We start from the raw sequence: 27,914 nt of genomic DNA, 5'->3' as shown, positions 1-27,914 counted from the left end.
TGATCAATGTTGGTGTTTATTGTTAAAGTGTAAAGTGAGTGCTGGCAGAGGGGAACTGAGGAGGAAGCAGACACCGGCCGAGCCTCTGACAAAGAACGGCCGGTCCTTTAAAGAGCGTCTGTCCTGAAGCAGCGGTGGTGTAATTATTCAGTGGTGGAAACCCGCTAAAACTATGTTGCGGAACATGTTTATATTCGTTCTCTGCAGTCGTCCACTTTCTGCAGGAGCCTAAACATTAACACTTGCTGTGTGCGTCAACCTAACCTGATATGGCTGTAACTCCATACTTCCAGCCACATGATTGGTTCAGCCCAGTGCTATTCTTATTGTCTTGGCTGTTTGCGTTATCTGTCAAAACATTGAAGGAATAAGATGTATCCTCCCCCCGATATAGTTCAAGATAATTCATTAACTACGGTCCAGTTTCCTGTGGATGCTCAGTATTCCAACTGCTGTGTGCTTCTCGCTGCTGGGATTTGTGAACTGAGCCACACATGATGTCCTGGTGTTTGTTTTAGGGGATCTGTGGTTTGTTGTAGTATACCTTTGTCATACGATTAGGATGAGTGTATGTGCGGTTTGAGCAGTCTGAATGCGTTCTGATCTATAATTGATTAGCTCAGCAAGAGTGGAGACATGCACAGCCAGCACCTCTCTGTCAGCACACACACACACACACACACACACACACACACACACACACACACACACACACACACACACACACGCACACACACACACACGCACTGAATAATTAATGAGTGCTGAGCTCGCTCTCTAACTTTGTCCTGAACCATCCATTCTCTCTGTTCTCCATCTCTATTACTTTCCCTCTTTCTATTTTATTTGCTCAAACTCTTTCTTTGTCCTGTCTCCTTTTTATCTTCTATCTTTTCCATTCCCTTCTGCCCCTCCATCGTTCTCCTGCACCCTTGCTTCCTCTGGGCGGTCTCATGCAGGGTTCAACCCGATGTGGGAGGAGACTCTGGTATTTACGATCAACATGCCAGAGCTGGCCCTGGTGCGTTTCCTTGTGTGGGATCATGACCCCATTGGCCAGGACTTCATCGGCCAGCGCACCATAGCCTTCAACAGCATGATGCCAGGTAAGACATGGTGCTGCACCTCATTTAAGATGGAACTGCTTTTGCAGATCATGTATTTATGCTGACCTCTAAAAGCTGTGAGGTACAGATGTGAAAATCAGGCATGAGCGTGGCTGCTCTCTCATATCATGACATTTTGAAGTTATATATTTATTTAAAATGATCAGTGTTACTCTGGTCTTTTTTACTGATTCAGACAATTGCAGTTTAATATACTATGTTGTGAAGAATCACTTTAACAGAGTTTATTAACAGAATAGATTCTGGTTCTTTGTGAGAATGAGCTGGGGAAGAGGGATATTGGGTACATTGCTGGAGAATTAATGTGGCTAGGCTAGCTTAGCATAAAGATTAGAGGCTGCTTCGAAGGTTAGAAATATACACCTGACAAAACCACTGAAAAGAACCCTTTTCAATTACTTAACCCATACAAGAGATGTTGCAACTGATAATCATTGCACATATTACATTAAGTTAAATGCACCATAGGCAGCTGTTTCATATGGACTAATACGTGTATTTGATCGGACACACTTTTGCAAATAGTCAATATTAAGGAATGGAAACTGGCCAAAAAACCCAGGGCGTCCCTAATTCATAAAGAGAAAGATTAAAGTAAAGGTTAAACATTTTATGAATCTGCCCGGCATTTTTTGTAGCATCTCCAACTATAGTAGAGTGTCCAGCTACGACTTTGTGAAGGGAGCCGCCAAAAACTGGGATCACTGTCCAGAACTGGCTCACTGATGAGATGCCACAAAATCCTTTACTGATCAAATACATTAATAGCATATATTTTTTCTTATAAAAGGTTTTTACAACTAGAAGACAAGACTAAACCGCAGACGTAGTTGGATACCTTATTAGCATCATTGTAAACAATCAGCACAGTGTCATCTACGTAGAGGAGGAACGAGATCTGGGCGAGATGGGAAAACATGTTATCACAATAATTGTTTTCATATTAGTTGTTATCGATATATATATCACGATATTATTAAAAAACTTGTCCTCATAACTTGTGATCAGTAATGGTGTATATTGTTGAAGTGTGAAATGAGTGCAGGTCAGAGAGAGAGTGATAAGGAAACAGAGACTCCGGACAGAGACTCAGACACAGGACGACCAGACCATTAAATCTGTCCTGAAGCAGCGGTGTTACACTTATGCAGCGGTGGAAACTCTCAAAAACAATGACGTAGTGGAAAACCTTAATAGATTTTGATCAGTCACTGCATCGATGCAGAGTCGTCGACCTCAATGCAGGAGCCCAAACATTAATATATGTGTCAACCTAACTCTAACTCTATTCCATTCACGTGATTGGTTCGGCGCAGCACTATTCTCATTATCATTGGCTGTTCGTGTTGTCTGCTAAAACATAGATGGTAGAGTTCTATCGACGTTATATCGACGATGTCGTATTCAAAACTTTTAGTGACCATGCCGATTATTGTGATATAAAAGCTATATCGCAATAATTATCTCATTTGTTTTCTATCGCCCAGCCCTATGCCCCCTTAATGCTGGAAGCTGCAAATTTGACCATCCAGCAGAAGAATATAAACAGAATGGTAGTGGGCCAAGTATAGGTTCTAGAGGGACACCATACCATAAAGCGTAGAGGGTATCTGTTATTAATTTTGTAAAATAAGATCTGTACCTCAATATACTATGTTATGGCTTCTCAGAATCCAGTAAATGTATCTGATCAATGATGCTAGTGAGGAGTTTGATTCAAATCATTGGCTAGAAGAAGAACATAAACATCAGAAAAAAAGTATCATGTGGATTGGCCTTTGTGTCACATAAATATGTGATTGATACAACACACATTCATCTAAAGCCATATGTTTGACTGACTGATAATGTGCCTGTTTCTCCAATGTGTCTGTATGAAGGTTATCGCCATGTGTACTTGGAAGGTATGGAGGAGGCGTCAATCTTTGTTCATGTAGCTGTGAATGACATCACTGGTAAGGTAAGTACTTCAATGAAAACCAGCCGAAAACAATAACATCTGTTACATTGACTCTTCTCAAATTTGTGAGACTCCGTGTGTAAGAGTGTAATGCAGAAAATCAATCACAATCGATTTTTTTAAGTATATTTTATCAATATTGTATGTGTGAGATTTATAATATTTCGGCCAATAACATTTAAACTTAACAACAAAACCTTTTTGAAGGGGGATCCTCAATCAAAGGCAAACTTATATGATGATGATATTAATAATAATTCAGAATTGTTGAAGAATGATCAGCAGACCAGTTGCATGGTGTGTGTGGGACTTGTTCACTGGTTGCTGCAGGGCTATTTTTTGATCTTCAGAACGATGTTGGTCATATTTAAGTTTTTTTTACATTGTTGCTATATGTTTAAACAGATTTGTATTTTCATAATATTAAGAGATTTTGTATTATCATATTATATTTTATTTATTAAGATTAACAATATCATTAAAGTCAATTCTTATTGCTGGCTGAAAATAGATTAACATTATATAGAAAAAAGTTATAGTCAATCTTCGCACATTGTAAACAACCAGTAACACTGATGCCACCAACTATGAGACCTTACTGCCTCACATTATATGATATTTTTCAGCCTGCAGTCTTCTGCAGTCATTATAGTCATGCAGATAGAATACCTGGAGGCCCAAAACTTTATTGTAAAATATTCGTAATTTCAGCTGAAGCATTTACTTTCACTACATTGAAAGTGGGGCTGTGGCAGTTTCTGGTTAAATGATTAATACCCTATATTTCTTTTTCAAAGTTTTATTCTCAGGATTTAAATAATGTAGGTGTCACTATCTCCTGTTAATACTCTATTTTCACTTCACTCAGCCGTGTCTCCAGACAAATGTAAATGACATATCTGTTGTTCATTGTCCTTGCTTTGAACTTCCTCTTTCTCAGCTGTTGCCATGTGCCTCCTGTTGTGATTTCTATCTTATCCCCCCCACCCATTATTTTCTTTCTTTCATCATCCCCGTCTCTGATTTTCGCTCTCTTCCTGTGTCTGTTTGTGATTCCAGTGGACCACTCTTTTTCCAAATGCACCATTTAGAGGCAAGACATTTTTAGGAGCCCTGAAGCTGCCGCTCAGAACTCAGGTGTAGTGAGACCCAGTCAGCATCTTGCATGAGCCGCACTCCACCGAATAGCCACCTTAATGACCCCCCCCCCCCCCCCCCCCCCCCCGTTCACACCCCCTTTTATCAGCCAATTTTAAGCATTGAAAATATGAGGCCAACTCATGTCTCACATGAGTTATGATGGCTTGACCTGCCTGCATCTTCATTGACCCTCAAGTAGATCCATTGTCATCAAGCTGCCCAATTAAAAGGCTGGATAGAGAGGCCAAACATAAAAGTCAGGGAATCTGCCAGGCTGCAGTGACTTGCAGTGCCATTTTTTCCTCTTAAATCAGGAGTTTTTCCAGTGTGGTGCACTGCAGGGGTATACAGTTCCACTGCATGTGAGGGCACTTCTCTTTTGTAATTGTATACATTCAATTTTTTTTTGTAGAGTTTGGTACATGTCTGAAAGCAATTTAGAGAATGCCTGGCAACAGGCCTACTGTGATTTTATGTTGGCACGAGATGTTGTCCTTGAGTCTCTTGGGCCAACAAGTAATGAAATAAAAATCCAATCAAATATTTTCACAAAGTTTGGAGCGATTGACACCCGTTTTCCAGCTTTTAACATTTTGAGAAAGTAAAGCATGTCTGGACTTTTCTCAGTACTAGATGAGCATTGGTATAATAACAATAACCACATCATGTTGGAGTACTGTCTAATATGTATACTATATATAATTATTTGCAGAAATTAAGGTAAAATGCTCCTCTGGCATGATTTTCTCTCCTGGTAGCTACATTTCTTGTTTTTCACACAGCCAAAAGCTCTTTTCTATATTGTCTTATCTTTTTGTCTTTTTTGTGGCCTTCCTGTTGTCATATGTTCAGTAATTCTTTCACCTGGGATCAGACTACTTGGATCTACTTCTTTCACGTTGTCCAAACTTTCTTTACAAGACAAATAATAACAACTGTAGGTTACACAACATATTAACTGCATATTAAATTTGGTTTGGCATTTCTGTTTGTGATTTTAACACTCATCGGTTTCATTGTCTAAATGTTTTCATGTTTGTAGGATTTGACTCCCCGACATTGTGACTGCTGACCAGTGTCGAGCAGAATTATAATTTATATTATGTGTAATCTCAAGTAAAGAAAACAGAAAAATAGCTTGAGGGCAGGCTTTGCTTCTGATCATTTTGACTTCCCTCTTTTGATTAATTATACAAAATATAATGATCTTATGAATCAGAATTTTGTTTATAAAGCAAAAATTAGCTTAATCTGTTATTATGGCAGTTTCATGAGGTCTTTTAATTAGTTCAGTTCATTAGAATAGTTTAATTTCTATATAGAAAAATAAGGCAGTTTATGTACCCACTGCTAACACATGACTGCAGTATTGTATTTTTCAGATGTATCCACAGAGTCTTTGTGGTCCCACTACTGAATCCCTGCACACAGTAGTTTCACATCACCCTATTTAGTTGTAGAGGTAAACACGGCTTGAGGTGCACTGTGTGTCTGACTGGTAGTTTCAATAAAATGTTTGTCTACTAATATTTAGTTATTATATTTATACAGATGTGTGGTGCTCAAAATGTATTACAGCCTACCACTTTGAATCTAAGTGGAATTCAAAGCTAGTCAGCATGGATTGCATCTGAATGATTATATTAAAAACTACTAGTGATCATTCAAATTGTATTAAAGAGTATATTGATTTCCTTTTTACGCATGCTCACTGTACAACTATCCATGTGCTTTTGAAATAATGCAGCGTGGACTAGTGCCACCTGCATTAAAACAAATGTTTTCCTGCACGACCTCTCTGTGATTTACTTTAAGCTTTCTTGTTTGTTTGACAATAATATTTCATTGTGTTTTTTTCAGGCCAGAGCAGCCAGCGGCATAAAAGGGCTGTTTCACAGAAACCCAAAGCAAGCTTCCCTGGACAGCCATGCTGTTGCACAGCACAGCCGTAAGCACCCATTTGGTGCCCACCTCCTGCGCCGCACTGCCAGTGCACCAACCAAAGGCCAGCCCAAAATCAAAAAGGGCTATCCAGAGATCACCATCGACACCAAAGACTACAGCTCAGAGGGCGCTAGTGAGGATCGAGAGTCTGAGGACCGGGACAAAGCCTCGGCTACCGCCTCTCAACAGCCCACGCCACCACAACACCTGACTGGGGATTCACTGGCATCCCACCAAGCCACCAAGGCGCCCAGGGACCATCCTGACACCAATGGGGCTTTTCACCCTGAGGAGGGTAAAGGTAAGAGCCCACTTTTTGCTAAGCGACGACCCATGAGTGAGCCTCCGAAACGAGCCAGTCGGCTCCGCTTTCACGACTCACCGGACATGAAACCAGGGGTTTTTGCGCGTGTTGCACTTAACAGCTCAGGCCGAGTGGGGGTGTCATCCAACTGCATCTCATGTGTGATCGGCTCAAAGGAGAGTCCAGAGGCTGAAAGAAGGGGTCAGGTTGAGGAAAGGCCGAGATGCAAATCCAAAATGGCTGCAGGAGAGAGACAGGAGGGAAGTAATGGCTCCTCGTCAATCAAGAGACAGGTTAAGCCAGAGCCTGTAACCAAGCCCCAGCCTCTAGCTGCCCAGCCAGAGTTACAGCAGTCTTCCCCCGAACTCAAGTCCTGCATGGATCCCCAGTTTCAATCCTTACCCAAGGCTCTCCTCCAACCTGTCCCCTTTCCCAAGTCCAAAGCCAGGCAGACTCTGGGTACCCAGCACATCCGTCCTCAGCCTCACTCATCACAGAGGAACACCCGGTCCTGCAGTGTTCCCCGTAGACACCCTGCCAACACTGTAACACCCGCGCAAAGCCTCACACCAGACTGCAGGACCAATCGCTGTTGGCAGCAGGCAACACCCCCCAGCTATGGTGCGGTTTGTCGCTCAATGCTCATCCCATTTCCTGCAAATGAAGCTCTCTTGCTCAGTGACAGTAGCAGCTGTGACAGCTTGCACAGTGCGAGCAGCTTTGAGTCTCTTCCGATGCTTCCTCCATGTTCGGTCCTTGACAGCCGCAAGAGGGCTGTAGGCACCCTGCAGCGTGAGATGAACGCACTTTTTGCTCTGAAAATGGAAGAATTACGCAATAAGTCCCCCATGTTCTTTGCTGGTAAGATGTCTCTGAGACAGTCTTGGTAATAACCCAGTGGCTTCAGTGTAGTGGTTGTAGTGGACCTCTTACATAATGTAACTCTACAGTGTAATGTAGACTTTTGACTAGCCTCCATACGTACCAAGAGCATAAATGTGGTAGATTGTGGTGTTAGAAACCTGTTAGAAACCCCTGCTGTTTACCTGTAGCTAAGACTCACATTGGTATCCCATGTTTTCCTGATAGTTTGAAAAAATCTTAGAGTTGATTTTGGGGTTATTTTCACTGAATTACATTTCGGCTGATTAATTCCCATTTGTTTGCCTTTCTTTGCCTTAAAATACTTTCCCTGATACCACCCACCTTTTTGGCAGATGAGAAAAGTGGTAAGTTACAACCTAAAATGAATGGAGGTAGCTATGTTCAATCTAGTGACTTTAATGCATGTACTCTAAAGTAGCATGAATACAGAAAGCTCCCAGCACATCGTCTCCCCCTTTTAGTCCCGTTCACCAGGCTGCAGCTGGCTGCCCCGCCTAATGGTGCAACACTGTTCCAGACATTTTCGTACAAGCTGTTTTGATTTACAATAACACATTTATTCAGGCCAGTCCTATGCTTGTGTTTGTTTATTCAAAAAGTGTGAGGTCCACATGGAACGTTGACAGTATTCTGTTAAGATTTCCAAGTCATGCTCCTCCATGGTTCTCTGTAAACAATGCACAGTGATTGCAAGGGAGAAATATATTTTTATCCATTAAATATGTACCACTTATAGGCCGGTCACAGCCTGGACAGGTCGCTAGTCTAAAAATGTCCTTGATACAAGTGCTGCCATCTTGTGTTGAGAACATTATTTGGAGCCAGAGTCTACACAGTAGTGATCTTTGAATGGAGCCCCAGTATCAAGCTCCTGCTGATATGTGCAAGTCAGTCTCACCTGTCTATCATGACGTCCTAGTCGTTTTTTATAGCATTGAATTACTAACCAAGGAGTACGGGTTGACAAATTAATTGAATATGTTTTTCTATAATTATTTGAAATGAGTAGAAAAGCAAAATGATTTTATTTGAATAGAAAAAGTTCAGTATTTATTGCTGAATCAAACTGTGTTTATTACTGATAACCATATCATCTTTTTACTGTAACAGAGGTTTTTAATAATACGTCCTACTAAAATTGAATTTAAATATTTAGTTTAAATATGTTGTCGGAAGCTAAACTTTTAACGCATGCAGTCTAATCCACCATTACAAATCAGTTGTATCAATAAGTACTTTACCAACAGCTGGACATTGTTTGTCCTACTATAACTGCTTTAGCACTGGAAGTCTGGCATGCGTCCAGCTGAAAACTCCTTATCCTCCGTCACATGATATATTTCAGGGGAGTTCAGTTCCAGCTCAACACCAGCTGTTCTATACACGGCATGCCCATTCCTCTTTAGGGAGTCAGATTTATGGCCCTCTGTACACAGCAGATGTGTGCTTACAATGATAGTCCTACATCGCTGGCTGATGCTGTACTTTTTATCAAATCATGTGATGGGTCTCTCTCCACAGCTTTACCTCTTCTTTCTTCCTTTCCAGTGTAAAACAAAAGCTGTTTGTTTATTTAGTGATTGATCTGCATTAACATCTCTTGTTAAGATGCTTTCTCTGTCCTGTGAACTGATTCCTTTCCTCCATTCCCCCCCTCTCTTCTTTCCACTTTTGCTAAACTCCTTTTTCCCCTCTGTCCCTTTTGCACGCTCTCTCTGTTCCTAGTGCAGAATTGAGGGGATGACCAGAGCCAGGTAAACTGCTGAATGCATGCAGCCTTAAAATACAACCTTCACACCTTCACTTCACCCATCACTCTTTCTTATCCCACCAGCCTGCTTCGTCACACCTCTGGGGGTTGGTTGGGTTTTGTAATCCATTTTTTGCTTTATTTTTACATATTTTCGCAATGCACAAACTGATAATGATATCAATGGGTAGTAATGGGAGCACAATGCTAACAGGGCTCAAGAGTGCGAACATTTTAGACTCAACATTTTAATAGGTTGCACCACTTCGCCTGGAATTTATTTCGTCCCCAAAATAGTTGTTAATAAAAATCAACTGGGTCTATGGACCTTTGCCTTTGACGCACATTAAAGTGATTGATTAATAATGAATATTTTTTTCAGCGTATAGAGGGGATTGTATGTACACACTGACGGACAGCCATTGCGCGCTTAATGTGAGCACATGCGCAATGAGCGTTACTAAAGGGCACATTCCTTGTAGGCAAACAGAACACACAAAACAAACACAAAAAAAGATAGTATATATTCACAATCAAGATAAACAATTGATTATGTTGTAGTCGACGGATGTCATTCCAGTTGTTACACCTTCCTCCGCTCCTAATCATGATTTACTATCTTCCGTGGAGATGGCTTCATCCGATTCAGAACCAGATCAAGATTCGGAGCGTACTAGAAACAGGAACATTTAAAACTATGCCTTTAGAAAGGAATTGCTTGAGCAGTCCTCATGAAAAAGAACGGGTTAAATGTCAACCAAACCTACGCCAACGACAGAGCGTATGTGGTGGTGCAACTTAATGATAAAGTTAGGCGCACCAGTGCAACCAAGGAAAAAGTTAGTCTGGAGCCCTGTGCTAGTTTTTTTTTCTGTAGACATCAGTGAAAAGAGGTGCATGTCCAGACAGAGACCCTACTGGAAAATGCCAGTCATTAAACTGAAGTTTGCACAGAATCACTTTTCAGTGTTGAATGTATTCCGTCTTAAAGTTTATTGGATTGATTAAAACATATGCCTTACAATCCAGTCAATAAGTATTTCGACAGTTTCACTTTTTTTTCTCAGGATCAAAACATTTGTTTAGAATTTGAATAATGGACACTATTTTAAAAGTATCAGCTTTAATTTGAGTAGTTGTAGATCTAGAAAGGACTGTGTTATTATAATAAACTAATTAAAGTGTGTGATACATTAACCTATTCTTTTCGGAAATTCCCAATAATAAAGACCCGACAACAAATTACACACAAAATATCACACCAAGACAATACAGATCACAACTAGCCATGAGATGCAGGTAAAAGCCTCGGTAAACGAAAACAATTGGACCTTGTGTCAAGTTTACTTTGTGAGGTTTGGGAATTAGAAGTATCTCCATCAGAATAACTCAAATTAAATACTCCAAGGTTCTCTCTATAGAGCTGATTCTCGTTTGCCAAAGGTAACTGAAGAGTTGGATTTCCCATACGCACCACACGGATGTTTAATGGCTGAATAAAAGAATGAGGTATATTTATTTAATTTTATTGCAGCAGATCTGTCTAAGTCTAAAATGTCCTGTAACACCTTTGATTCATTGTGTACCTTTATATTTTACCTTTGACCATTATGCAAATTAATCAGATACCTGTATATCATATGCAGTGATATACTGTATATGACCAAGTATATATGTGTTCCCATTATGTAAATTTTGTCAACAGTTTGTCTTTTTTTGGGGGGGAGGGGGGATTATCCTGTCATTTACTAATTTTCTCCTGCTTTTTGTGTAACAAAGTGAATGTTTATTCTTTAATTATATACCAGCATGTAAAATGTTATTAACCCCTAAAAGTTAGGTCTTTGTTGACTGTGCCAGGGGGCGCTGTGTACACCTCTGATTTCACAGTAATAGCACTTCCACTACCTTCACGCCAAATGCATAGATTGTGAAGCGCATCAACAATAGCTACATCGCAGAATCCGTTTTAAGCATTTAATTTTGCTCACGACAAAATAGTGAATTGGTCACATTTTGCAGATATTAGTTTAATAAGGTCAGTATTAGGGCTGATACCAAACCATCAGATTAGTTCAATCCTAAATCCAGGCACATAATGTTTAACTTTATAGACCAAAGGCCACAATTGATGGAGGGTAATGAGTTATTTTTTGTTTTTCTCTCCACAGTCTGTTCTACAGTGCAGAGACCAGCTCCCCCCCTTCCATTTCCTGTGCTGAGCTCTGAAAACCCCAGGAACCCACATTCCATCCGTTCTCCAAAAGAGAGGCTTGCACCACATTGTGCTTCATCTAGACTACTGCACTCACCATCCACAGCAATAAATGCAGACTCCCCATTGGCTGTTGCTTCAAATGGGCTGATGGACAGCCCCATCAAGATAAGGGACGACGTGACGTTTCCTACCCTTTCCAGAACCCTGTCACTCTCTACGACAAAGCCTGCTGAGAATACTGTCCTGTCCCAGTGCAGTCAAGACACCCAGACCAACAGAAGTACTTATACATTCAACCAAGAAACTCTGACAGAGAAGACAGAGGATATGGCAGAATTCAAGTCTGACCACAGAGCGAAGGCTCCTTCTGCATCAGTGTTCACTGGACCCCCTGCAGTTCCAGCACCTCAGAATGCCCAGGCCAGGAGAGCCCTTTTTAATAGTCTGCCATCACACCCACCAGTAAGAAGAACAAAAAGCGAGGGTCATGTTCGGGTGGATGTCGCTGCAGCTGGACAGGCCCAGTCAGCCATACCAGAGGTCTGCACTGATGCAACCATGAACGACCGCCTTTGGAGAAAGCTGGAACCAAGCAGCCACCGAGACAGCATGTCCTCCTCCTCTAGCATTTCTTCCAGCGACACAGTCATTGACCTGTCCCTGCCTAACCTGGCCAGGAAAAGCCTCACCAGCCTGCCTACAGCCAGCAGCACATGCATTCCTCCCTGGGTCAACTGTCGTCACTCAGCATTACTCTCCTATGATACCCTGCCAGTTAGCAAGAGCAAGTCAATCCCAAATCTTCAGCAAAGTCACAGCTCCATAGATGAGCTTAATCCCCGACCCCTGCAGCCCACACAGAAAGCTTGTATGGACTCACCAAGCAGACTGACTCAAAGGAGGCACACCTGGAGTCGGCTCTACATGGAAGGGCTCAAGCAGTCATCAGCCAACAGGTCTTCCACTGCAACCACAACCCCAACAGATACAACTTCCATTTCCAAAAGCCTTGGGGATCTGACCTCTGATGACATTTCCTGTAACTTTGACAGCAAGTACCGCAGCATCAGCCGCAGCTTTATTGTTAGGCCAACTAGGGAACAGCTGCGCAAGGGCAGCCCACGGAAGTCTTTTCCATCCAACAACCTGACAGAGCAACTACGGAAATTGACTGATGTGGAGCCACTGACTGCAAGTGACTTTGCCTCAGAAAACAAGCCTAGAGAGTCACACGAGGAGACTGTGGATGAGACCTTAGTGCGAAGGACCTCCTCGAGGAGCCAAAGCAGAGTGCGGTACATTGCAAACAGGGCCAAGAAGGCCATGGAAAGGCAGAGGCTCCAGGGCCTGGTCCAGGGCAGAAGTGCAAGTTTTAGCCTTACTGGTAGCATTGGCAGTGGAAGTAGTGCTAGCCCCATTGAGGAGCGGGGAAACCCCGAAGGGGCGTGTTGCACGGCCCGCAGTCCCTGCACCAGCCTGGACCTGCTGAGTCAACTTACCCCCCTAGGATCGCCAAGACAGCCCGAGTCCTCCCCAAACCCTGAAAACAGTGAAGTCTTTTTTATGCTCAAACTCTAAGAACTGGTGGACTTGGAACTGAGTGTGACAGAGTTCGAAATTTTTTGTAATACAGTCCAGTTTTTCTCATTTTAATATCTTTTTTTAAAGAAAGTTGCGGTTCTTGCAGCATGTCTTGCAGAAAACTGGTAATGCAGATCATTTCAGCATCTCACGGAAAAATGGAATCTCCTATATTAGTGACCCATCAATCCCTCGCCTTGACTTTGTGTGTCTTTTTTTGTTTTTTACCTGTTCAGTCAAGAATCACTGTCTTGAAGATAGTGGGGGGGTTCATTCACAAACAACTACTGCAGCTCTCATCTGTCTGCACCAAATGTTAGATACTTGTCAGAATTTATTTCGTGAAAAACTACCAGAAGTTTTTGTCTGTTTACGTTGACTGTGATCTACTCTCATGTTTGAGATTTTGTTATTAACATTACATACATCCAGCACCAACAGATCATAATCAGAGGAGACCATTTTAAATACTTTTTTTATTTACTCGAATGGTATGATATACTTCAAGCTGAAGATTAATAGTTGATGTCAAACAGTTTATCAGCCCATGCATCCACTTGCAATATTTTGAAAATAATGGCATGGTATCATATTTAAGAGATAATGTACAGTTCGATGCTAAAAGCTGAGACTTGTCTCATGTCTTTGAAAAAATGGTAAGGAATCATCCTTACAATGCAGGACGAAAGTCTTTTAGTATCTTTGTGTAGTAGTTACATTGTAATTTGACTCTGCTGCCAATATTTTGCAAACATTTCTGATCTGTGGCATGTCACAGCACTGAGCTCATGTACTTTAACGAAGTGGTAGACACAGAGTTTAGCCCTTTTTTTACTTGACTGCATGTCTTATATGCACCGTAATGTTTAACCTAAGGCTGTGCTTTATTTTACAATTTTTTTAAAGATTTGGTAATATTCCAAATCTTTCGTTTTGGATGGTGGTCACAAGAGCATCATGTCCAAAACCCTGTGTTCTCATCGGTCTGTAGCACTAAAACAAGATGGAAATGATCTGTATAAAAGCATGTTTATTTTTCGACCTGCTGTATTGTTTGCACTGCCATGACAGTTATTTGTGCAAAATCTTAGGGATAATATTGAATTCAAACAATTGTGTAATTAAGACCCAAATAAATCTCAAATGAATATTATTGAAAGTTTCACAGCTCATTTATTTTATTTACACTTTATCCATCAACAGCTGCCTCTGTTCAGAGACAAAGACAAGTCTTTAACAAAGCATTTGAACTGAGCCTTATACAAGCTGACATGTAAAAGCCTTTGGCTTTAATTGGTTTTGGCAGGGTCCGCTTGATGCTTTAATTATGGACTCTGCTTGGTTCTGTGTTTACCAGACCTCACCTTTCTCAACCTCTCTGGCGGAGAACCCAGACCCCCTGTAGGAAGGGAGACTGTTCCAGAACAAAGACTTGAGGCTGCACAAGAGTCTACAAGCCCAACCAGTCATTAAAGGAGAAAAAAACATCTTTTCAGTATCGCTTGCCAAACAAGTTCTGATTTTTTTTTTTAAGGCTACAAAACTATTTCCCAGACTTTTTTTCAGCCACAAATGTGACGCTGTTTATGGAATGAAATTGATTTAGACCCTGATAGTATGCAGGAAATGTATTTATTCCCTACCTTTGCTGGCGCAAAAGAAAATGGTTTATAATCCGTTTACTTTGACAACCTCTCGGATACTGGTCAATATTGAAATAAGCAATCTAATGTGGACAACTTTGACTGGCTGAAATCCACCTAAACTTAAAAGTGCTTTAGGCTTGAAAGCCAAACCCGAAGCCATATCTGGGAATCCATGCAGCCCCTCGATGAACACAGTTTTTCACTCAGAGGTTTGTCCCCTTTCAATTCTGGTTTCCAAAGCTGACGGCCACCCCTGGCGAGCTGTCCGACTCTGCCAGGCCTCTTCCTCAGCTCTGTCAGACTTTGTGAAGCACGACATGCTCATTTTAGCGCCACAGACTCAGCTTCAGCCAGCCACAAACACAAAAGACGGCTTCATTAGGATTCCAAGAAAACCGCAGAGTTCCTTTTAAAGCTGTATTTATCTACACAATTTGGCACGGTCTGGCCTCTCAAATGAAACCTCCGAGCTCTGTCTAGCACTTCAGACTGGGAGAGAAAGTTTTTGTCAGAGTGATTCAGTTCCTCCTTTCAAGATAAAATCATTGTGTTTTTGAAAAATGTTTTGTGCAAATAAATCTTGTTTGTGTCGTTTTGATACGGGATGGGGTTTTGTGGAAACTAAAATATGAATATTGATGGAATCAATGTTATTTTTAAATGTGGGGGGTTTAATTCATGCACTTTTAGCTCTAAATGTGTGAAGGCTACTTCACATGATCATGTGTTGTCAGCACTGTAGTAAAGCAGACATAGTGCTCACATTGAAGAGTCCCTCAAGGTTTGGCAGGAGTTAAACTCCTTCCTCTGACTCTCTGGGACCTCAATCCATCTGTAAGGTTGTTTACACCACCACCACCCCACAATCCACCTCCCTTTTTCAGTTTTCATTCTGCCAAAACCTCGTTCCAGCAGTCACAGGTCTATTCCCCCTCTGAGCTCATATCTCCTCCCTCCCTCCCTGTGCTCCCCCATATAAACCCCCACTACATTCTGCAGAACACAACCCTACCAACACTTGTCCTCCCTTGCGTTGAAGTCAAGGTTTTATTCCACACTGCAGATAACGGGGTAAGGAGTTTTTGACCAAGTTTTTTTAACAGACATGTCTACAGTGTTTTTCTATTATCCGATTGGTATTTCTAGGTAGAACGTATTTGATATCAAGCGTTTCTCATTATAAATGTTATGGTCTGGGTAAATTATGTTTTGAAGAAATATACAAATTTGTGTGATTTTCAGGTTGTGGCAAAATGAAAGGCTGCAATGTTTTTCTCCTCTGTGTGGCAGCCTTCAGTACTTGGACAGTTACAGCAGGTGAGACGAACACACAACCTTGCACTGCAAAACATGTTGGAATGTTCAATCAATCATCAAATTGTCTTTGTATTAACCATATTCACAAATTAGAATTTGTCTCGGAGGGCTTAACTAAGTGTGACATCCTCTGTCCTTAGCCCTCAACAAGAGTAAGGAAAACCTACCAAAAAGCTAAAAGGGAGAAAGAACATAGAAAATCAGAGAGAGCCACATTTGAGGGATCCCTCTCCCAGGACGGACAGAAGTGCAATAGATGCAGCACGTAGCTGAACACATCAACAAAATAGAAGAGTATTTACAAATTGATTAGAATAAACTGTTTTCAACACATGAAAAGGTGTGTCAAAATATTTGTATATAAGAAAATGTCTGATAAAGATTTAGGGCAATGACAATTAAAATGGAGGGGTTATTGCCAGTAATGGTAGAATATGTGAGTGGGCGTAGTGTTGGTTAGTTTAGAGCAGGGTCAAAGGACAAATGTTTTGAGGCAGAGCACAGTTCTCATTCAGTAGTCATCGCCCGACTTTATGGGCGGGATGAAAATCCAAAGAAGGGCCCATGATGCTCTTGATGATGACCTTTTCTTCCTCATCTCTCCTCTGTCATGGAAAACGACTCATTGTTCACTGCGTTCCTCAATGTCGTTTACCAAAGTGAAAAAGAAGACCGTGAACCTATTTGAACTGGCTGGTAGCCTTTGTTCCCTCCAGGCAAAGTGGACCTTTTTTATGGAGAGAAACTAGATCCGAAATAACGAAAAATATTAATTTCATGATCTGAAAATGAAAAATTAGATTACGTATGATCACAAAGTGTGTGTATCACCTGTCCCTTTTCTGAGAACAACCAGTTTCCATTGTTTCTTCCATTCAAAGTCGTTCAACAACCTCAGTCGCCAGTGCATGATTTTTACCACAGACAAACGACATCTATGCTTAAGAAAGAATTGTATTTTCACCCAGACCTAGTTATTTTCCTAAACCAGCCAAACCTTTGACTACCACAACTGTAACCACAGGTCTATCATTGTAACTATGACAATGACGGCCGGGCACACCTACACCTCTGTGGGTTGCATTTAATATCAGGTTGTTTCAGTCACAACTCTTTCTCCATGTAATTCCATTTCTATGCAAAAAAATAACTAAACTGCAACAGCAAAGAAATATATACTGTGGCTGGATTTTTCTTAAGGGCAACTCTATGAAGGGCAGCGGTGGACAATGCGAGGGTACAAGGCACATTACTTTTATATTAGAGTTGAAATCCAGAGTCACGATGGCTCAGGTTGGATAAAGATAGATGGATAGGTGAATGGGTCTTTGAATAGACGTAAAAGAAGTTTTCAAATTTAAACAGTTTGTGTCCCTCTGAACTTCCTTTGCTCTATCAAAACCGAACACGGCCTTTCCCCAACCTAATTAAAGAGGTTCTCTTTCAACATTTTAGTGATACATGCATTATGAACATATTTGCTAAATACTTGACAAATGTTTGAATAAGCAGCATATATCCTCAGCACATTCTGAGAAAAATCTAATGTGGTTGCGTTCCTTATGTATTTTCCATCAGAGCATTTCAGGGAGACAGGGTCGACAGAAGCTGCACATTTATTCTTCACATTTTCAATGTGTTGACTCAATTATGTTTCTGTCATTTTTGACATTACATTCTGTAAAGCTTGGTGCTTTGTGGCTCCTTCCACTGAGGTTTCACTCAGCCAATGAGATCATCTCCTCCTCCAGAGCCAGCGTCAGTCCGCGAAGTTGATGCTACGCTCTTTGAGCTCTGGCCAACCGAGACGGGGGTCACGCTCCCAAATCATCCCTCACACTTGACACTTTCCCCCGCTTGCCCCTCTACACTGCTGGAGTCCTATCAAACCATAGAGGGGGCATCATCCACTGTGGCAGCTGCACCATTTCTCACCAGTGGAGGGGCCACTGACTTGCTGTGGTCCAGAAAGCACTGTGATAAATCAATTAATTGTATGGGGGGGCGGGGGGGGGGGGGGGGGGCTCTGCAGGCAAGTGATGAAGTGACAGGCATCTCCGCAGATCGTAGGTCCTGCCATCGTCTCTAGGGGAGACTGACGGGTTGTCATTGGCTTTATGTGAACAAAACGGACCCTGTTTGTGTTATCATATGCAAATAATGAAAACAGGCACCCCTGGCACCTCCGCTCGACCCCCCCCCCCCCCTCTCTGATGGACCCTGGCAGAGCATGTTAGGAACACTGCGAATGCCATTGGTCACAGTTACAGCACAAGGGACATAACTCCGAGTGTCATGGGCAGAGTCGGAGACTCTGGTGGGTGGTAAAAAAAACGACAGCAAAGAAAAACATCCTTGATCCCCCTCACAGGGGCCCAGATACTCCCAGGGTGTACCTTGCAACCGTCCACTCAGTGTGGAGGCCTTTTCTCAGATCTCCTGAAAAACAGCCGACTACAAGCCTGCCATTGTCCTCCAGTGGCTGTCTGGCTTATTCACTGCCGCGGCAGAGAGAAAAACACGTGAAGGGGACTCAAAGCAACAATATGCCTCATTAAGAATCACGAGCTACTCTGCCTGTAAGCCTGTGTGCAAGGAACCAAACCACTAATCAGCCAAACAAGTGGCTCAGACTAAATCCTCTCATCTCTGTGCTGATGCTTGATAACGTTGACTTGCTTCATTACAATCCAGAATTTATTGTGCTAATTGTTTGTTTGTTTTTTCCATTTAGATGCCAAAGAGTTATCCATCACCACTATAAAGGTATTGTTTCTTTCTTGTACCCAGAGGGGTGAGAATAGCCAAACTGGGGCCATGCAGATGTAAATTGAATCATTCTTCTCTACTACCCAGAATTTCTTACTTTTGTAGTTTCAACATTTTTTTTATCAGCAATAGAAATTTTACAACTTTTATCCAAATTTTCCACTATTAATCCTCAGAGTTTAAGTCTCATATATACTTAGTCTTGGTTGGTTTGATGTAGATATCAGTAAATGTGAGTCATAGCTCTGCATGACTTGTTCTATAGATAGCGCCATTCTGCTCGAAAATATGTCCTTATGTGTTTATATTATTGTAATATAACCGTTTTCTCCTGGTTGTGAAATATGAGGCTCTACTGCCAGTTGACTTCTCCATGTCTGTGATTGGTTATATGTAATAAAACAAGCCTATATTATGTGCATGAGCTCAGATCTTGATGAGGAAAACCTGGATTGGCTTACTGAGTTGATAACCAGCTTACTCTGACCGCTTAACCTGATTGAGATTGTTCGGTTAAGTTGAGCTGGATCTCGGAAAGATATCCTGGGTATGTTGAACTCACTTTGTTGTACAGGTCTCCCCATGATCACATTGCGCCCTGATCTGCGCCCTAGTGGATGTCTTTTGAATCCCCATCAGCTAAAATTTTACAGTCTGACTTTCAACTCCTACATTCATCCTATACTGTAACATCATCATCAATACATAAGGTGGGCCCACATTCAGTTGAATAACTTAATAAAGTGATTCAGATCATGTGAATAAACACTTGGTTTGATTATAAGTGGTTGTCTACCTCCTGGTGTTTCTTGTCCTTGCTGACTTATGTGTTGCAGAATTTCGTTTCTCACCTCTTATCACCTCACATGAGTTGCACCAGTCATCCTCTGAAGACTGCAGAGTAATCCTCAAATAATCGTTCACATCCTGAGAATTTCTTATTTTAATCGAAGCTTTGCAAAGCCATTGTATCACCAGCTCTCCCTCAGTGATCCATCACACCCAGTAAAATGAGTCTGTTTGCGTTGTTTGTCCAGGAGGAGCCGTACACCATGAGCAGAGGCTCTGAGCTGGAGGGCTTCTGCATGGACCTGCTCACAGAACTGTCGAAGATAATGGGCCTCAAGTACAATGTGCACCTGGTGAAGGATAACCGCTACGGAGTCATGGATGCCAGCGGCAACTGGAACGGCATGATCGGTGAGATCGTCAGAGGGGTAAGTCAGAGGCCATGCAACTGTCATATCATGGTTTTTATTTATATAGTGCTTTTCTAGTCTTGATGACAACTCAAAGCTCGTTACAGTACAGTTTGACATTCACCTATTCACACACAAATTCATACAGTGCATCTATGAGCAGCACTTTGTTGTTCTATGAGGGGCAATGTACGGGGTTCAGCATCTTGCCCAGGGACACTTCGGCGTGCAGATGGGTCAGACTGGGGACCGAACTGCCGACCTTCAGGTTGGAGGACGACCGCTCTACCCCTCAGCCACAGCCACCCCATCACAGTTCATGTACAGCATGTTAGGGTTTAAATTGTATGATATACTATTAGGTAATAATATGTACAGTTTGAGCCTTTTTTACTAAATGTTAAGCCGCTTTATATTAACAAAGCTGAAATCAGTAAATTGAAGATCTGCTCCGACCCAAAGTGTTGGAAATTCAATAACACAATTATTTGTAAATACATGTTAATAAATGGAGTGAAATTTATCAATAAACCAATATTTTAGTATACTTTTATAAATTATTGAATCTTTGGTCACTAATGCCATGTCTCACATATTTTGTATAAAAGGTAATAAATAATTAGTTTCGGTTTAATAATCAATTATTCCCATGCTTTGTGGGTTAGTTTTAATTATGTAACAAATAATGATTAAAAATTCTATCAAAACAACAGTTAAATGTATCTGCTGCTTAACACTACAGTACTGTGTAACCATGTTACGTACACTGTTGTACATGTGAATATGTGTGTGTGCCTCCGTGGACCATCAGGAGGCTGACCTGGCTGTGGCCCCGCTGACCCTCACTGCTGTCAGAGAGCAACATGTGGAAATGACCACCCCCTTCATGCAGACAGGAATCGGCTTCATCCTGCGTAAGGACGTGGCCTCTGAGGAGAGCACCCTCAGCCTGCTGGCGCCCTTTTCCACCAACATGTGGATTGGAATCCTCGTTGCCTTCCTGCTAACAGGTCTCTGCATATTCCTGGTGGGCAGGTACGTTTCAGAGGGTCAACACAGAAACCGTTGACTGATATAATGTCTTCAAATGCTGTAGAAACCAGGACACACAGCTCATGTTCAATGCAAATTTTACACTGGGACAATAAAGTTTGTCATCTTGTGTCCTGTCTTCTCATGTCGTGTCATGCGTTGTCGTGTCCACATTTATTATCTAATTTCGCGTTTTGTCGTATCTTGTCGTGTCCTCATGTCTTATCATCTCATGTTGCGTGTTGTCGTGTCTTGACGTGTCCTCATTTCTTATCTTCTCATGTAGCATGTTGTCGTGTCTTGACGTGTCCTCATTTCTTATCTTCTCATGTAGCATGTTGTCGTGTCCTCATGTCTTCTCTTCTCGTGTTGTCTTGTCCTCATTTCTTATCTTCTCATGTTGCGTGTTGTCAAATCTTGATTTATCCTCATGTCTTGTCTTCTCGTGCAATGTGTTGTCGTGTCTTGATGTGTCCTTTCTTGTCGAGTCATGTGTTGCCCACACGTGTCTAGTCTTCTCGTGTCTTGTCTATTATCATGACTAGATAACAACAACTGATATGATTTCTTGGCTTTGGTAAAGGCTCCTTAATTGCCACCCTCTTCGCACATAAAGTTATATTTCAGTAAACAGAATCCTGCTGCTTTAACGGTGCTGGTTATGATGTCGTCTGTCATTGTGCAGGATCAGTCCCAGTGAATGGTCCGAGCCAGACACAGAGCAGCACGACTTCACTTTGCTGCACAGCTTCTGGTACATCACAGGAGCTCTCACCTTACAAGGTAACCCAGCAGCCAGCTCAACACATCCACAGCCTCAGAAACCCACTGTTGGCTGCATCAGTCTGACCTGTCAGAATACACACACTGCTCTGCTAACATATTGTTGGATAGAATGTTACAATGGTGGTGATGAGATGGTTAAAAACCAATTATTTGTGTGAGGTACAGAACAGAAAATGTAATTTCACCTTAAAGTATATACTATATATATATATATATATATATATATATATATTAATACAACTGCATACATTTTGGTATCAGAGCTGCAATCTAAAAGAAAATACCTTCTTGACAACATTATTAAAGAAGATGCAACAATAATTGGAATCCAGTGCTGAACATATACAGTGTTGTGTTGCTTTGATAAAGATGAAGCATAATGTCTAGCTGCCTTTGATCCAGTTTTTTTTTGTATTCTGTATGAGCTGAGCTGACTGAGTCAGAGCCATCTTAACATAATACAATACTGTATCCTGTTGACATTATTAATCATTCAGGGAGGTGTTATCATGACATAACTATGTCTGTCTGGATTGTTTAGAACAGAGCATGAATATTATATTTTGGCTTTAAAGGGATAGTTCAAACTATTCCTTTAACATAGTGGGCTCTTCTCACCGACCGCTGCCTGTGTCCTCTCAGGTGCCGGTCCTCACCCTAAAGGCCTCTCTGGACGTTTTGTCAGCGCCATCTGGTGGCTATTTGCTCTAGTGCTGCTGGCCTGCTATTTTGGCAACTTCAACTCCAAATTGCACTCCAACAGCAAACACGTCTCCATCAGCAGCTTTGAAGACCTCGCCAACCAGGATGTGATCGATTATGGCACAGTTGAATCTGGATCCACCATGTTTTTCTTTAAGGTAAATTCAGTTACTCTTAACTTTCCAAATGATCGGAGTCATTCCAGCTGCCCTGAGATAGTTTGATAAATGGTCCACATCTAAACCTAGTATTTGGATAGACTGTGTCTGGTCAATGTGCAAAATAGTTTAAAACTGCTGTGGAACCACCTTACCTTAATTAGTATATTCATATTGTCAAAAGTCATAGCACAAACAGTTCCCACAATAAACAAACACTAACGACCGTGGAGAGAAAAAAGGAGAAACCTCTAGAACGAGGCTCGATATGGGCAACCGGTTGGGGTGAGCAATGACAAAATGGGGGAGAGAGGAGGTGTGTTAAAAAGAGGGGAGAAAAGAGAGAGAGACCAGGAACCATTGTAACCATCATATTCTAGCTCTATCCGACTGGTTGTCTAATAATAAATGAAATGATCAGAGTGATATTTATAGATGTAATTATGGTACTGAAAGTAAGTTACAAGACTAAATTTGATTGATTGACAAAAGGTTTCTGATAATGGAAAAATTTGTTTGAGAGCCAATGACATCTTCAACCCTCAACAGACTAATGGTGCACCTGCATCAGGAACATTCCAGGACGTCATGCTGCACCATTGTCAGTCTAGCCAATAACGTGTTCTGCTGAAATCTTGTGCACTCAGAATATTTGTAGAGCACAACAGGATTATTATGTTTCTTCTTTCATTCTTTTCTTTCCCAGAGTTCCAAGAATCCTCTGCTCGAGCGTATCTACCAGAACATGGAGCGTAAGAAGAGCTTCGTGTCCAGCATGGAGGAAGGTCTCCGCCGTGCCCAGGAGGGAAACTTTGCTTTCATTGGTGAAGCAGTGTCCTTGGACTTGGCAGTGGCTCGTTACTGTAAACTGGTCCGATCACAGGAGGTCATCGGTATGAGAGGCTACGCCATCGCAGCACCACTGGGTGAGATCTTTGGCCGTATAAGGATGTTTTCTTTTATTTGGGAAGATGTGGGTCACCTCAATGAAAGTGCTTTGGGTTACATTTCCATTGCAGACTCTATGGATAAGGGTGAGGTGAATTTAATTGATCACCTCATGTGTTGCTTCCAGCCTTTTGCTCCATGGTCAAATAGATCAGTTGTAAATTTTCTGCAGATGTTTCTATATTCTTCAAATTAAGCACTCGTCATAATCCGAATTGCCTCTGCACTACCTCCATCAAAACTTTTTACCTGAACCAGGGGGTATGGCTGCTTCAGGCAGTGTCTATGGATTGTTAAAAACTGCTTTGAACTTCTTTCTCAATCTCTTTTTTCATTATTATTCTTAACCACCACCAGCGCTTCCAGGAGAGTAACAGTTTCCCCCTTTTGAACCTTCATCACAGTAAGACTAAAAAGACCGAAAGAGAGGAATAGCCCTAAAGAAAATCTTGCCTACATGTTATTTGTTTCTGTAAAAACATAAAAAGCTAAAGATAATTTACCTTACAATCCAGAGTTGGGATGTTTTAAGGTTTTCCTCATAGACTGCATCCAGATCGAAGGACCAGGAACAGGAGAAGCTCGTAAACTGCCTGAGAGAAAAAAAGTCAGTGCAAAAAGGCTGAAAATTACTGGCTGTGTTAAATACCCTCTTCAATGAAAATCAAGTTTTGTTACCTAGTTAATGTAACAAAACTAACAACAATCCAGATTGTGAGCCGGACCTTATCCACCACCACCTGTGATGGATAATGCTCTTTTAGCTGCATGCAAATCCACGCAGCTGGTTTAGCATTGGATGAAAAACCAAAAGAGTGGAGGCTGTTGGAGCAGCAGGTTAATGGTTCTGGAGGGAGTTTGTTCAACTGCTTACATTTTACCACATCATCCCTCTTTACTCCCCCAGGTTCCTTGCTTGCCAAAAACCTAACTGTGGCTATCCTCAGCCTCAGCGAGTCTGGCACGTTAACGTTCCTGCAGCAAAAGTGGTGGGCCAGCAGCTGCTTGGGGGCCAACAGGGCCCACGGCTCAGAGGCCCTGCAGCCCCATGATTTGAGAGGCGTCTTCCTCCTCCTGGGCCTGGGACTGGGTGTGGGGCTATTGCTGGCCCTGCTGGAACTGTTGTCGAGGGCCCGCAACCAAGCTAAGGATGGCAAGGTAGGGAAGGGTATCCCACAGCGTGATCACACCATGGACTAATTGTATAGCTTACTTTTTTCACCTTTTCTTTCACAGAAATCATGCTGCTCGGAGCTGACAGCAGAGCTGAACCGGAGGTTTGGCAGCCGAGAAGCGAGCACAGAGGAAGACATCCCTGACAAAAGCAAAGCTTAAAGGAAAAGTGTACATGTTAGCTTCTGATAAGGTAGCAGCGGACTTTCTGTAGTGACAGCTTCATGTCGCGCTGCCATTCAGTTTGTTTTGTACTTTTTCGTAAAAGGCTCTGTAGAAATAATTCCAACGTGGTCACTAACAATACTACATATTAGTCAACAGACTTCTTGTTAGATGTCGACTTCTCACTGACTAATAAACATACATCTCTTCTTGAGATTGAGTTTTTTACTGTTTGTATTTGCTTCTATGTTACAAATAAATCCCCCAAATTCTTTGTTTTACATTTCTTTTTAGTTAAACTTTAGAGACAACAATATGAAAGACAACAAGAAAGCATCATTACTCATATGCAAGCTATGAGGTATATTTCCCACAAAAGTTAAACAAAACCTCAGATTTCATGAAAGGTGAAAGGTTGCTCATTGAACCCACACAGAATTAACAGCAACTGTTACTGTTGGACGGCTTTTGCTGAGGGGTAGAGCGGTCATCCTTCTACCTAAAGGTCGGTGTTTCGATCCCAAGTCTTCCCCATCTGCATGCCGAAGTGTACTTGGGCAAGATGCTGAACCCTGAATTGCCCCTCATAGAACAACAAAGTGCTACTAATAGATGCACTGTATGAATGTGTGTGTGAAAGGGTTAATGTAAGACTTTCTATGACAACTGAAGGCTGTGAGGGTGAGTTGAGGCGTATTCAGCTGCAACATGCAACTTCACCACTAGATGTCACTAAATTCTACACACAACCTTTAACCAATGACCACACAATGACGAAAAACTTGAGAGTTTTACCTCAATCTACAAATTTATTTTATGTTGGGATTATTGTATTAAGTAGAAAGTAAGAATTAATTGCTTGAATCCACTGGGCCTTTACTCAGTTGTTTTGAAGAATCTGTAGAATGATTTCATTCCAACTTCCTTATTTACCTGATTAGAGCCTGTGATCCTCGAAAGCTTTTTGGGTCACAGATACTCCTTATACCCCTCCCCAGTTTGTGTGTGAGCCACGGACTGAATATAATGATGGATGACGTGACAGATTCCCAAAAGTGAAGCCAAAGTATCGCCATCAGCCCCTTGTGGCTGGCTGCAGTACAGGTTATAAACCATGCCTGCTCCATGTTAGTGCATTGATTTTTCTCAACGATGGTTTCTACCATTTTAGGTAATACACTGTGTTTCGGTTAAAGCTATTTGGTTCTCTAAAATTAGGTAAAACATAATCATTGACAGCAGAGATTTGTTTCCATCTGAGATATATTGGCTTCATTAGCTAGTGGTAGGGAGTGTAGATGCCTCTTATATCTTCATTTACAGTCTAGGGCATGGACCTACATGTAGCAGTGGTATCACCCCTGACATGATTATTGTCATAAGTGGATGTTTTCTTTTGTTACAAATGTCAGATTGGATTCTTGAGACCATAGCAGCCTGTGCCTGCAACATTTGCTCTGACGTATTTACCTGGTCTATCAACTTTAAAGTCGCAGTTTCAAGACCAAGAATCTCGCTGTTAAGTATGTGGTCCCAGTCTATCCTTCGGATAAGGACCCAATTCACACCTTTTTGTCCTCTAGCCTGGATTTTTGTAACTTTTGTTTCTAGGCTTCCTGGTGCTAATGGTAAAAGTCCTTAAATACCTCTGTATTGCAGCTGAAATTTAACAAAATATTACAATTTATATCTTTATTTGTTTTTCAGGGGTTCCTATCTGTCTGATTTGAAGTGGAGAGGGTAATGCTGCTGTACAGTTTGTTAAACCCCTTGTGGTTTTGATTTTGGGCTTTGTTAAAAAAAGAAGAGATCTAACAAATCTGCACACTGTGCATAAATTATTTTCGTATATAAATGTAATCGCTCCTGTATGAATACACACTCAATATACATCTGTTGCATGTTCCACTATGTATGTGTCACATTCCATTGCACAGCTTGCAATACTACCGTGTGGCCACTTGGAGGGGCTGTTGGATTTATTTTGGCCTGAAGATCGTGTGTCCCATGACCACTTCATTGATAATATACAATGAGTGAAAACCTTCCCTCTCCATATGCATCAAGTGGACTAACAGAAGCTGCACCACCACCATTATTAGAGTCGGTTATTTATTTACATACACTAGAGTTAAAGGCTGCTGTATAGAAGTTGATGTGATAATATAATTCAGTAGTTGTTGACATAAGTGATGGTGCAGTAAATAAGATAAGAGTACAAGGCTGACCTGACATCCAGAGAGAGTAGGAGAATGCCAGGGTCTCACCCTCAGGGCCCCCGAAGCCCTCAGACTCATTTGTGAGTTTGTTTGTAGAAAGTTGATTTAATAAAATCAGTTTGGAAAATGCATGAAAGCTCAATGTTATATAAACTGATGAGGGTGCTTAGGCAGATACTGTCTTATATCTCCTGTCTTGTCTACTAATGTAGAATCCTGTTTTATTTGATGTAACATATTAAATATTCAACAGAAAATTACCTATTTTCTTTCCCCCCTACAAACCTGGTAATTTAACAGGGACTGATGCTGCACACTGAGAGTCACATAATTCTATTTTGTCAAATGTGACAAATGTGACATCTGACCAGTGGCTAGTGTGGAGATTCAGCATCACAGGTGTGTGTGGAGACATGTCTCAATCCACATACAGTAGCTGGGAAACAAAACAAAATTGTCATCTTTCGACCAAATTTGCTAGTTTGAACAAGCAGTATGTGTTTTATATTTTATCGCTCCATAGAAGTTTCTAAACCCTGACCTCGGTTCAATGTTTCAAATGAAAATGCAACATAAAACTGAAAATCTGAAGATTTAAAAAATGTGATCTTACCTTCTCTGTGACTTTAAGGTCCCCCCCATCAGTATGAGGAAGATTACACTGGATTGTTGGGTTGAGGAAAGTTTTCAGGCAACACTCTCAAAACCAATAATAATAATAACTTTTAAAATATAACCATAAAAGTAATAGATTTAAAATAAAAAACACCTTCCAAAGTTGTGGAGCCCGGATATTAAAGGCCCGGTCACCTTTAGTACCCAGTTCAAATTTTGGCTGGGTCCGTGTTGTAGGATCTGAGACAGTGTTCAGACTGATGGAGGTTAGCAAGT

The 27,914-nt window shown here is 41.5% G+C and overlaps 2 protein-coding genes across 13 annotated transcripts in view; both read left to right on the top strand.

Annotated features, from left to right (window-relative positions):
• Positions 1-14,062, top strand: part of plch2a (phospholipase C, eta 2a) — a 199,706-nt gene extending 185,644 nt beyond the window's left edge. For all 12 annotated transcript variants that reach the window (XM_053424354.1, XM_053424358.1, XM_053424357.1 and 9 more), the window contains 4 exons: positions 960-1,106; positions 3,008-3,087; positions 6,088-6,472; positions 11,282-14,062. In XM_053424354.1, coding sequence (XP_053280329.1) covers positions 960-1,106; positions 3,008-3,087; positions 6,088-6,472; positions 11,282-12,906 — 2,237 coding nt within the window. In that variant the 3' untranslated portion in view covers positions 12,907-14,062. The remainder of the gene's footprint in view (positions 1-959; positions 1,107-3,007; positions 3,088-6,087; positions 6,473-11,281) is intronic.
• A 1,746-nt stretch (positions 14,063-15,808) lies between these two features.
• Positions 15,809-24,924, top strand: LOC128442117 (probable glutamate receptor). The gene is made up of 9 exons (XM_053424365.1): positions 15,809-15,872; positions 18,607-18,638; positions 19,679-19,858; positions 20,652-20,875; positions 21,558-21,655; positions 22,301-22,518; positions 23,225-23,444; positions 24,374-24,624; positions 24,703-24,924. The coding sequence occupies exons 1-9, from the start codon at positions 15,809-15,811 to the stop codon at positions 24,799-24,801; spliced, it is 1,386 nt and encodes a 461-aa protein (XP_053280340.1). The 3' UTR covers positions 24,802-24,924.
• Positions 24,925-27,914: the final 2,990 nt, after the last annotated feature.

The sequence above is a fragment of the Pleuronectes platessa genome, chromosome 6 (genome assembly GCF_947347685.1).
Source record: "Pleuronectes platessa chromosome 6, fPlePla1.1, whole genome shotgun sequence".
Lineage (NCBI taxonomy): Eukaryota > Metazoa > Chordata > Actinopteri > Pleuronectiformes > Pleuronectidae > Pleuronectes > Pleuronectes platessa.
Note: the sequence above shows the minus strand (reverse complement) of the source record. Positions and strands in the feature narration are given on the sequence as shown.